The sequence below is a fragment of the Ceratotherium simum genome, chromosome 22 (assembly GCF_057802395.1).
Source record: "Ceratotherium simum simum isolate JZ-2026a chromosome 22, ASM5780239v1, whole genome shotgun sequence".
Classification (NCBI taxonomy): Eukaryota; Metazoa; Chordata; class Mammalia; order Perissodactyla; family Rhinocerotidae; genus Ceratotherium; species Ceratotherium simum.
Genome location: NC_141921.1, coordinates 2,905,793 through 2,918,588, shown reverse-complemented (window position 1 = coordinate 2,918,588; position 12,796 = coordinate 2,905,793). Strand labels below are relative to the sequence as shown.

At 34.5% G+C, this 12,796-nt stretch overlaps 1 protein-coding gene across 6 annotated transcripts in view; it reads left to right on the top strand.

Annotated features, from left to right (window-relative positions):
* Positions 1 to 12,796, top strand: part of PRKAA2 (protein kinase AMP-activated catalytic subunit alpha 2) — a 114,786-nt gene that overhangs the window by 78,611 nt on the left and 23,379 nt on the right. For 4 of the 6 annotated variants that reach the window (XM_087445854.1, XM_087445853.1, XM_087445852.1 and 1 more), the window contains exons 3-6: positions 4,184 to 4,277; positions 4,861 to 5,005; positions 6,055 to 6,142; positions 7,556 to 7,780. In XM_087445854.1, coding sequence (XP_087301980.1) covers positions 4,184 to 4,277; positions 4,861 to 5,005; positions 6,055 to 6,142; positions 7,556 to 7,780 — 552 coding nt within the window. The remainder of the gene's footprint in view (positions 1 to 4,183; positions 4,278 to 4,860; positions 5,006 to 6,054; positions 6,143 to 7,555; positions 7,781 to 12,796) is intronic. The other 2 variants (XM_087445857.1, XM_087445855.1) reach the window with 1 other exon arrangement.

Genomic DNA, 12,796 nt, shown 5'->3' with positions numbered 1-12,796 from the left:
TTGTTTATCTTCTCAAAGAACTAGCTCTTATCTCATTGATCCTTTCTACTGCTTTGTTTTGTTTTTGCTTTATATTTCTTTTATTTCTTCTCTAATTTTTATTATTTCCCTTCTTATGCTGACTTTGGGCTTTGTTTATTCTTCTTTTTCTATTTCTGTTAGGTGTAGTTTAAGATTACTTTTTTGAGATTTTTCTTGTTTGTTGAGGTGGGCCTGTATTGCGATGAATTTTGCTCTTGGAACCACTTTTGCTGCATCTCTTAAGAGTTGGTATGTTGTATTTTCATTTCATTTGTCTGCAGGTAGTGTTTGTTTTCTCCTTTGATTTCTTCATTGATCCAATGGTTGTTCAGTAGCATGTTGTTTAGTATCCACATATTTGTCACTTTTCCAGCTATTTTCTTGTAGTTGATTTCTAGTTTCATAGGTTTGTGGTCAGAGAAGATGCTTGATATGATTTCAGTCTTCTTAAATGTATTCAGCCTTGCCTTATTTCCCAACATATGGTCTATCTTTGAGAATGTTCCATGTGCACTTGAGAAGAATGTGTATTCTGCTGTTTTTGGATGGAATGTTCTACATATATGTATTAAGTCCATCTGATCTAATGTTTCATTTAATCCACTATTTCCTTGTTGACTTTCTGTCAGGATGATCTATCCATTTATGTAAGTGGGGTGTTGAGGTCCCCTACTATTATTCTGTTGCTGTGTATTTTTCCCTTTAGGTCTGTTAATAGTTGCTTTATATACTTTTGTGCTCCTGTGTTAGGGGCATATATATTCATAAGTATTATGTCCTCTTGGTGGAATGTCCCTTTTATCATTATATACTGCCCCTCTTTGTCTCTCATTGCCTTTTTCATCTTGAAGTCTGCTTTGTCTGATATAAGCATGGCAACACCTGCTTTCTTTTGTTTTCCATTTGCTTTGAGTATCATCTTCGATCCCTTCACTCTGGCCTGTGTTTTTCTTTAGGGCTGGGTTGTGTTTCCTGGAGGCAGCATATTGTTGGGTCTTGTTTTTTAATCAATCCAGCTACTTTTTGTCTTTTGATTGGAGAATTCAATTTATTTACATTTAGAGTGATTAGTGATATATGAGGGCTTAATATAACTGCCATTTTATTTCTTGTTTTTCAGTTGTTCTATATTTCCATTGTTTCTCTTCCCTTGTATTTCTGACTGCCATTTCAGTTTGGTGGTTTTCTGTGATGGTTTTCTCAGTTTCTCTTTATTTAGGAATTGTGGCTCTGCTCTAATTTTTTTGTTTACTGGTTACCATGAGGTTTGTATAAAAGTTCTTGTAGTTGAGATAGTCCATTTTCTGATAGCCTCTTCTCTCCATTAGCCTAAGCAGGTTGCATCTCTTTCCTCTTCCCCTTCTGAATTGTTGTTGTCACAAATTATTCTGTGTTGAGTTTGTGACTTAATTGGTCTGTTTCTAGTTATTTTTGATGCTTTGTTTCCCTTTATCTTTTATGTTTTAGTTAAGTGTTTGCTAACCTGTTCTGCTAAAGAGCTGCAATTTTCTGATTTTGTGTGACTATCTCCTTGCTCAAAGCTTTGTAAACCTTTGTCTTTTTGTTTCAGGTATGAGAGCTTCCTTGAACATTTCTTGTAAGGAAGGTCTAGTGGCGATGAACTCCCTCAGCTTTCGTTTATCTGGGAAAACTTTTATTTCTCCATCATATCTGAAGGATGGTTTTGCTGGATAGAGTATTCTTAGCTGAAAGTTTTTGTCTTTCAGTATTTTGAATATATCGTTCCGTTCTCTCTTAGCCTGTAAGGTTTCTGTGGAGAATCTGTTGAAAGCCTGATAGGCTTTCCTTTGTAAGTTATTTTCTTCTGCCTTGCTGCCCTTAATATTTTTTCTTTGTCATTGACTTTTGCCCATTTTACTATTATATGCCTTGGAGAAGGTCTTTTTGCATGATGTAAATAGGAGTTCTCTTGGCTTCATGTACTTGTAAGTCCTGTTCGTTCGCCAGGTTTGGGAAGTTCTCAGCTTTTATTTCTTTGAACAAGCTATATTCGTTTTTATACCTCCCGTCTCCCTCTGGAATACATATAATCCTTATGTTGTGTTTTCTCATTGAGTCGGATATTTCTCTAGGAGTTTCTTCATTTTTTGAAAATCTTAGTTCTCTCTTCTCCACTTGAAGCGTTTCTATATTTCTGTCCTCTAAATCGCTAATACTGTTTTCCATAATGTCAGTTCTATTGTTTTAGGATTCTTCATTATTTTTTTATCTCATTAATTGTGTTCTTCTTTTCTAGAATTTTTTTTTTTTTTTTTTTTAGAGTTTCAGTCTTTTTGGTGAAGTATTCCTTCTGCTCATTAATTTTATTCCTGAGCTCATTGAACTGTGTTTTTGAGTTTTCTTTTAATTTGTTGAGTTTCTTTATGACAACTATTTTTGAATTCTCTTTCATTTTAGTTTGTAAATTTTTGTGACTTCGGGATTGATTTCTGGAGATTTGTCATTTTCTTTCTGCTCTGAAGTGTTATTGTAGTTTTTCATGGTGTTTGATGAACTGATCCTTTGCTGGGGCCTTTGTGGTATTATCAGGTCATAGATCCCACCTGCCACCTCTGGGGACTGGGCAGGAGCTGTGTTTTCTGAACCTGCCATGTCTTCTGGAAATTGTGCCAGTAGGGCTCATCTGCATTTGCCTGCTGGCCACAGTCGCTTGGTGGGTCACACATGCATGGGCAGACAGTCTGGTGCAGGACTGCTGTCTTGGCAGTGGACCGGCCGAGCTGGTGCACTAGGTGGGGAGGAGGCGCTTTATTTTGCATGTGCGGGCCAGCTCTGTGCTCATGGGTGGTTTGCCTGAGGTGCTGCGCTTGGTGAGGGCTCCTTTGTGGGGGCTGGGCTGTGCCACTGGATGGAGAGTGTTCCCATGGGTACAGCTGCTGCAGCATGATGGGTACTCCTGCTTCCAGGCCGTAACTCTGAAAGTGAAAGCGTTCACACACAGTCCTGGCTGCCCCCAGCTTCCTCTTACAGTTGCGCGCTGGCAGCTCTGTGAGGACCTGCGACCTAGATCGCTGCTGCCAGTGAGGTGGAGGGATCCGCTCATCTCTTTCCTCTGCTTCCTGGGAATCCAGTTCCACCTTCAGATGTATGACTATGTGGATCTCTCAGACATCCTGTTGTGCTTTGTAGGGAATCCTCTGTTGGTTAATGAATGTCCGTTTAGTTGTAACTTAGTGGGGAGAGACTAAGGGAACAACTCACTCTGCCATGATGCTGATGTCACTCCCTCTTTATTTTTTTAATGTGCTCAGTTTTGAATGCCTAGAAATATATATGTATACACACACGCACACATACATACATATGTCTATTTAATTTTTTATCATGGGAATTTTTTTTATTGTGTACAAAAGTAAAGTGATAAAGCCTCATATATCTGTCATTCAGCTTCAACAATTGTGAGGTAGTGTTTTATCTACTTCCTCCTACTTCTTCCATCCTGAATTATTTTGAAGCAAATCCCAAATATTATGTTTTTAATCTGTAAACTCTTCAGTATCTACTCTGGAAGATAAAGACTTTATTTTAATAATACAAGCACAGTTCATTATTACACCTAAAAAATTAAAATAATTAACAATATTATCAACCGTCCAGTCAGTATTTAGACTTTCTTGATTATTTCATAAATGGTTTTTAAAGTTGGTTTGTTTGAATCAAAATCAAAAGAAATCTATACCATATAATTGATCAGTATGTCTCTTGAGTCCTTTTAATCTATAGCTTCCCCTTCCCCTTTTTTCTTGCATTTTATTTGTTGAAGAAAAGTCCATTTTTCCACTTTTGGATTTTGCTGATTATATCCCTGTGGTATCATTTAATATTTCCAAGAATATTTTTTACCTTTGTTTAAATATATGATGCCTCATCTCCATAGACTGTAAAGTTTTGTTTAAATGAAAAAAATTAATGCTTCGTTGTTTAATGGAACATAAAAGAGAATCTGAAGGAAAGTTGGTAAGCTCCAGAAAGTAGTTGAATTTTGCATGGCTGTGTGATAATTTTGATAACATTATATAATTTTTAGCCATCTTAAAATATTGTAAAACACTGGACTATAAAATCGTAGCAAGAATAGATATACTAGATTCATTTTGGTTAAAGCAAAATTTTTTATTAACTTTTTTCATTTATAAAAAAGATACCAGGTGATCAGCACTCCAACAGATTTTTTTATGGTAATGGAGTATGTGTCTGGTGGTGAATTATTTGACTACATCTGTAAACATGGACGGGTGAGTAACATACTATCTAGTACAGTAAGCCCCTAAGCTAAAAAGGAGGAAAGTAGTGGGAAATAGCCAACCACAAAGAGATCTTCAAAGTTGGGGTTGCTTCTGTAATAATGCCCAACTAAACATACAGAGTATTAGACATCTTTTCTTTCTTAAAAAATACACCTTTTGAAATACTGATTTTAGGAAATATGTTCCTGTCAATTGCCAACATGATGCCTATAGTTTTCAAAATGAAAAACCCGTTCCATAATATCATGTTGAAGTTTCATTTATTTCCTTTTCTTAGCACTTTCAAATAAGTTCTGCGTTAGGTTGTTTTACTTGTCAACTCTCCAAAACATTGTAAACATTTAGTAATATTGGTTGAAAATTAAATGTTACTGCCTAGCAGCAAAGAAAAACCTGTTGATTGACATGTTGAGTATTAATGCAAGTTTTTGGTTTGTTTTTCTGATTTGTTGAGAATTATAACACAATTTTAATTAGTTTACTTAGTTATATTTAGGCTGATTATGAAACTGAAATTCTTGCTATGTAAATGTCCCAAATATCCTTAGTAAAGCTTTTCTGTACTTGATAGGTTGAAGAGATGGAAGCCAGGAGGCTCTTTCAGCAGATTCTGTCTGCTGTGGATTACTGTCACAGGCATATGGTTGTTCATCGAGACTTGAAACCAGAGAACGTGCTATTGGATGCACAGATGAATGCCAAGATAGCTGATTTTGGTATGTAACTACAGGGTTGTTCAGAAATGTGCTAGCTGCCTTTTAAAATGTGTTAAGAACTCTTAAAGAAGTAAGAACTTTCAGTTTCAACATTGTAAATTCTAAACCATAAAAAGGGATTAGTTGCAGGCTCAGCACGGAGGTACATGAAAATTTGCATGCAATTCTGGAGCTTTATAGTCCTTCTGAATTGATTGAGGGGGAATGTCAGCAGTCTCAGGGTAACATCTAACAACTTGGTAAAAGAATAGGAGTTCTTATCAGGGATAAAAGAAAAGGTAAAATGTAATTTTTATACACCAAACACTTTCTGGGGTAAACATACCTGGAAAGGGTGCCATAGAAGGTGTTTGGGAAAAGGATTAGGAAGTAAGAGATTATGGAAAGAGAGAGGGAAGGGTGCCACAGTTCAGTGTTCGTTATTTAAAAATTTTTGTACCTCGTCTTTAATCTAAAAACCAGGAAAATAGTTTCCCTATTTCTCTTCCTTCTCTAAATCACAAAACTCATTTAGTACTATAGTTCAACTAGGCTTTTGGTTTGATAGATTATTTTTCCTACGTTGAATTAAAGGTTTCCAAATTAAAAATTTTTGGAACATAGTCTTTGTGAATTGGAGCTTGTCTGATTTCTACTTAGGTATTTTTTTAAAAGGCTTTTGAAAGCATAATGTAAAAAAGTAATAGTTTCTGTTTTATTCTTTTAACTGTATAAGTGAATAAATAATATTTTGATGCTTTTATAAATATAAAAAACATTATAAAAGTTTATATAATTTAGAATAACCTCATATTTGTGAAGTGAATTAACATTTTTATTTAGAAAAGGAGTTTAATTTCAGTTTGTGTGATGTACTTCAGGATTTTGTCATGGGGTAACCGCTCTGAAATGGTCTCTTTCTAGTTTAACAAATGCTTTCCACTGCTTTTTTTAATAATTAAAAAATATGATGTATGGAGCATTAAAGACTTGACCTTTTTCCTCATGTGTTTATCTATATCTGCTTTTAAAAATATCTAGTACCAAGTAAACATTACTCCTTTTTTCAGGATTATCTAATATGATGTCAGATGGTGAATTTCTGCGAACTAGTTGTGGATCTCCAAATTATGCAGCACCTGAAGTCATCTCAGGCAGGTAATAATATATTAGTGAAGAGTGAGCTTTTTGTCATCTTTTGTTCATTCTGATAACATTTAATTATAGTATATTCTCTTTGGAAGATAAGATTTTTAACATAGTAGAAACAAATTGTTCCTTTAATTTTTCCATTATTCAAGAGAGAATAGTTATATTAAATAATTTTTGAAACATTTAATTTAGATTTTGTTATGATGTATTTAAGGAGTTTTTCCTTTAAAAAGATAACTGAAACAAATCTTGATTTTTTTCATTTTAGAAAAGTGCAGGTAAGAGAGTAAACATTTGCTAAATTTAAGCCAGTGTCATTATTTACTTATCAGACACAGTCCTTTAATAATACTTTACGTATTCTTTTATAAAGTATACAGAGTATTGTTTTATATTTTGTCTTTAGAAGAAGGAGGTTTTGGGGGACAATATTGTTTCATGAAATTAAACTGCCCAAGTGGAGATTGTGTAATCACTCATGTAACTTACTCAATGGTACATTTTAAAAATGTTTATACAGATTGCAGTGGTAAACTCAAGTCTTCTACAGTGACTAATGTCTGATTTTCAAAGTTAACAGAATTCTCTGAGAGAATGTATAGAAAAGGTATTATTGCAGGTAGCAGATACAGGAGTTTGGACAATACAGCAAATGATGTAAATGATAACAATTTTTATTGAAATGGATTGTATTCTTTTAATTAGAATTGTAGAGATTTACTTTGTTACCTCACACCTAGGTTTGAGTTTGATAATATGCTATCGGGAATTTTAATACTGTAGAAAGCTGAGAGAAAAAAGCAGTAACATTCTAGGCGTAGGTTTTCTGGAGCAAAGTTCATCTTAATCCCATGAGCTAGCAGGTGGTTAGGATGAAAGTAAGTAGGTACTCAGGGTAATGTGCTACAGGATAAATACTGTCAAAGAGATTGCCACAGGACTAATTAGGTACTTTACTGTTTCAAATATTCCCTAAAATAGGTGTGCAAGGGATAAAAATTCTATTATATATGCATTTTCTTTTTTGTAGTAGTTTTATGGTAAAAAGAGCCTATACATTATATAGTATTGTTTTTATCAAATTTATGGTCATCTACTTTGATATTTCCATCAAAAATCAGTCATAGAAAGTTTTGAATGTTTTAATTAGTCAATTAGTAAATTCAGTTAATTGAGTTTGTGCCAAATAAATAAAAATACCTTTTTCTTTTGGAAAACTTGAATAGTCATTGGTTAGATCAATTATTCCCTATGGAGAACAACCATTGAGTGTTGGGGAGCAGCCATGGACTTCAGTAAAGACCTTGGAAAGCAATAAATACTGAGTCTATACTGTGTGTATATAGAGAAGCAGGGTACATATAGATGAGAAAAAGTGGCACTTGCATTTCAGGTTTGTGTTGTCATCCTCTTTCTTAGATTGTATGCAGGTCCGGAAGTTGATATCTGGAGCTGTGGTGTGATTTTGTATGCTCTTCTCTGTGGCACCCTCCCATTTGATGATGAGCATGTACCCACGTTATTTAAGAAGATCCGAGGGGGTGTTTTTTATATCCCAGAATATCTCAATCGTTCTGTTGCCACTCTCCTGATGCATATGCTGCAGGTTGACCCCCTGAAACGAGCAACTATCAAGGACATAAGGTAAATATTCTTTTTGTTACCATTATCTACATATTCTAGTATTAATAATAGTAGCACTAATTGAGTGCCTGCTTTATGCTAGGCTCTGTAACACTTTATGTGAACAATTGCTTTCCTTATTACACAAACTTCATCACGTCACTCATCTTTTAAATATTTCAGATTATTCCCCAAGCTTTTTAGCTTAGGTAGCAAGCATACGAGGCCCTTCAGAGGAAGGCTCTCCTCCTCCTGCAGTCTCATTGCCTGCACTTACCACGACACCCCTTGTACCACTGCTTCAGCCACATTGGATTTTTCCTTGTTCCTCAAATATAACATATATTTTATACCTTCGTGTCTTTGTTTATATTATTCCCTTTGCCTCTGATGCCTTTTTTGACCTGTTATATTTCCATTCATCCTTTAAAATTCTGCTCATATATCACCTCCCTTGTGAAATCACTTCTGCCTCCCCTAGGCAATGTTGCTTCTGCTTCTGTGATTTCCACATTTTGTTCGTGCTTTTATTCTTTCGTTCTCATTTTGTATCTAGCTGTTTCTCAGTGTGTCTTTCTCCTCTCTTAAATTGTAACTACAAAGGGGTAGAGAGAGTGTGTTACTCATTTTTGTGTATACAGTGCTAGAAGGCTTAGGAATATAGTATATGCTCAGAAAGTATTTGAATAAATTTCATATGGAAAACAGGGTGAGATTTGTGTATTTTACATATGGTTGATGAAATAAAGCATAAAAAGTGTTGCTAAGATTTTGAATCCAAAAATAGCTGCTAGTGGGTTTGCTGTGAGGGATTTCTTGTTATGTGAGAAACTTTGAAAGTGCAGTTGCTGTGTTACTGTGAATATGACCTTTATGTAGCACACGCAAGCCAGGGTGATTCATTGCCTTCCACTTTTTACTTATCATGTCATGTTTCTTAGAGGGTTTTTTGTTCTTACCTAACATTTTATCAGGTATTTATTTACAAATACATTCTTTTGACGTCTTTCCAGAATCCTTCCCATTTTCCTCATAAGCCAAAATGACTGTTTAGAGATCTGTGACTCTTGGAATGTTTAAATGGTGACTGAGGTGGTTGTTTGTGTGACTGCTGCCGCTCTCTTTTGCAGGCAAGGACTGATTCTTTTTGCGTTCATGTACTGTTTTCTTCCCCCAGCCTTTCTTCAGTGTTCCCGGCCTCATACATAAAAATATAAAATTGTAAATCAGCACCAGATTTAGTTACGGAAATGAACTTAGCAGGAATAAAACCTCTTGTGTTCTCAGTTCTTTAGAATAAATAGTTCACTTAATTGGCTTTTCCTTAGAGAGAAAATTAGATATGCTGCTATACATGTACTTGCACCTGTTTGTATCAGCACATACATTTAGAATACTAAAAGTACTGATTCTGTTATTTTAAAACAGATGTTTTTAAATTTATAGGCTTTAGGAGAAAAATGTAAATAAAATTCTACTAGGATGAGTTAATTTACACATATGTAGGTGGTAAAAAATAGTGGCATTCATCTCTGTACTTAAAAAATATAAAACTTGAATTTGAACTTTTCATCTTTTTATTTATTCATATTCAGTTTTTTAATGTTTGGGAATTCTTGATTCAATAAAGTACAGCTCAACAGGGAAAGAATTACTAATTATTGAACAATTATTATATACGAAGCATTTTGCTAGATACTTGATGTATTTTATTACATTGACAATAAGGTAGCTATTATTTTCATCTTCCAAACCATGAAACTGAAGCTTAGAAAGATTCTGTTATAGTTCACTTATCTATCTGTTTGCCCCTATTAAATTTTAAGTTCCTTTAAATTAGGGACCAAGTATTAATATGTGCCAGGCATTGTGCACTTGATATGAATTGTGTTGAATAAATCTGTGTTTGTTGAAAATTACACAGCTAATAAGAGGCAGAAGTGGGGCTTAACTCAGAAATTGCCTGAATTCAAAACCTGTACTATTTCTACTAATCCAAATTGCTACACCAGTTCTCTGACGTCTGTCCTTCCTCCAATATACTGTAATATTTTATATTTCTACTACTACGTTCTGTCTTATAGTTATTTCTGTACAGATCTTATTTTTCTTATGGTAAGCCATTGGAGGTTAGAAAATATATCTCAATATTTATTTGTTCAATTAATCATTTTTGCTTTTATTTATTCAACAAATATTTATTTAGCATCTACTGTGTTCAAGGTCATATACTAGGTGCTGGGAATATAGTGGTAGACAAGACAGACATTGTCTTCATGAAAATCACATCTTTCTGTTGTCCCAAGTGTCTTAAGCTTAGTATTACTATTAATGTTATTGTGATTAAAAAAGAGTCTAAAGTTCAACTGTCTAAATATGAATCCTGATTCTTCTGTTTACTAGCTATCAGTATATTACTTACTCTCTTTGTGCTTTAGTTACATCATATATAGTGGATTTGTTGGGAGGATAATCTTAGGTTGAACCATGTGAATTTACTACTTCTGTAGGTCTAAAAAGAGTTGAATATCAGAAACTGCAAATGTTCAACCTAATTACAGCTCTTGGAACAATGTCCAGCACACAGTGTTAGCTATTAATCTTTAAGTGACTATATAAAAACCTTTTAGCTGCACTTAAAGAAGTTTAGAAACATTGTAAAGTTTCTAAAATTTGTTTGGTAGCCTTTTAACTCATTTAGTCTTAAGTCATATATCAAAATCAGGTATCAGGTAGTGGTGATAGAAAGACATAATTTCTGGTGGCTGTGTAGTAACCCATGGAAATGAATTGATTTTGTCTCAGGTGAACCTTCATAAACATCCTGGTTACTGCTTACCTTGGTAGAGTTAATTCAGAAACTGACTCCTGAAAATCAAGAGCTGGAAGTATGGCCTTTTAATTGGCAGTTTTGTTATTGTAAAGAATTATGGTCCTTTGTCTAAATTAATGAATTAGAAAAAAAAATTTAGATTATTTCCCTATTTATTGTTTTTTAAACATTTATTTTATTGATGCGATTCACATACCATAAATTTGCCTCTTTAAATTATATAATTCAGTGGTTTTTTAGTATATTCACAAAGTTGTACAATCATCACCGCTATCTAATTCCAGAACATTTTCATCATCCCCAAAAGAAACTCTATACACATTAGTATTCATTACCCATTTCTTCCTCCTTTCAGCCCCTAGCAACCACTAATCTACTTTCTGTCTTTATGGATTTGCCTATTCTGGACATTTCATATAATGGATTCATGCAGCGTGTGGCCTTTTGAGTCTGGCTTCTTTCATTTAGCATAATATTTTCAAGGTTCTTTCATGGTGTAGCATATATCAGTACTTCATTCTTTTTTTGCTTGAAAAATATTCCATTGTATGTATATACTACATTTTGTTTATCCATTCATCAGTTAATGGATATTTGAGTCGTTTACACTTTTTGGCTCTTATGAATAATGTTGCTATGAACATTCATGTACAAGTTTTTATATGGTTATATGTTTTCATTTCTCTTGGGTATATGCCTAGAGTTTGTAATTGTTGTATGTTGTTGTTGTTGCTCTTGTCCGTTTGTTTAATGATTTTACTGAACCAATTCCATGAAGTCTGTCTTCTCGGTTGTGGGTGGCCACTGAAGTCTCTGCTTGGTTAGCTTCATGGTCAGCTAATTATTAGACAGAGCTTTCCTTAAGTGCATTGATCTAATAAGTGTCCCAGCCTTTGCTGAGGGACTGTGTGTGCATTTTGGGGTATGTCGTCAGTGTTCCAGTGAGAAGTTCATAACTCTGCCTTAGCCTTCAGTTCCTGCTAGCATAGAGCCTCAAAGTCAGCCAGTGATGAAAAATTAAGGCCTTTTTGGGCATGCACACAGCCCTGCATATCTGTGTGGCCTTCTTGAGTCCCAGGAATATATCAGAGTATTTAAAAGACCCCTGTGGAACTCTTATTCCCTAACTTCTCCTTTTAGGTTTTGGTCAGCTTCTTGTTTGCTCCACCTCTTATTGCTGCTTTAGGCAGCTGGGATGTTAGACAGTTGCCATTGATTGCTTTTGATGAATGTCCCGGAGAGAAGGCTGTTTGCAGTAAGAGAGGTCTGAGTCAAGTGAGGTAAAGACAAGACTTGTGAGTAGAAATTTCCAGGGAACACCAGACATGTCAAATAGTGACAGTTCTCTGGCGACAGGACTTTTGGAGAACTCTAAACCTATTCTCCCTCTCTCCCTCCAAGTAGTTGGTAGGCTGCTGGTTTTCTGGGCTACCATAGAAATGGGGAAAGGGAGATAGAGGGCAATTAAAACATCACAAATACTGCTGTTCTGACTGAGATTCAGGCATTTTTCTTGAATAAATACTCTTTAGATTGTTGCAAGCCGTTGCTTAATTTCCAGAGTTCTGAACAGGTTGATTTTGACAATTTTTGCTAGTAATTTCATTGCTTTTAGAAGAGTAAAGTTTTGAAGTTCATTCAAAAGTTCTTGTCTTCCCTATTTGTCATTGATATTTTTAAAATTTTAGACATGTAACAAAATTTATCTTCTATTATTTTTTTTGAAAAAATTAATATGTATCATTTTTATTACTAAACATATATTAGATGCTTATTATCATGATATAGCAAATAAACACATTAATGAGTTCATTTTTTCCTTCATACTTCACGTGTCATTTATCATTTATTTTTTATGCACTTATTGAGCATGTATTCTGTACTGGATACTGGAGTACAGCTAAATAAAGCGTGGGCACTCTTTCAAGGAGCTCCCAATTTAGTGGGAAAGATTAAGAAAAAATCAGTAACTATAAGAAAGTGTGAGTGTTACAATAGAAAGATCTACTAGAAGCTGTAGAAGTTTCATCTTTGTATATATCCTCAGGGCCTAGTACACCATCATTTCTCACTTGGACTATTGCACTAGCATCATTGTCATTATTATTATTTTTATCGTTTCAATTCAATTTCTGTATCAGAAGCAGACTGATCTTTACAGAATGCAAATTAGATTATGTCACCCCTGTCTCTTTAAAGTCTTG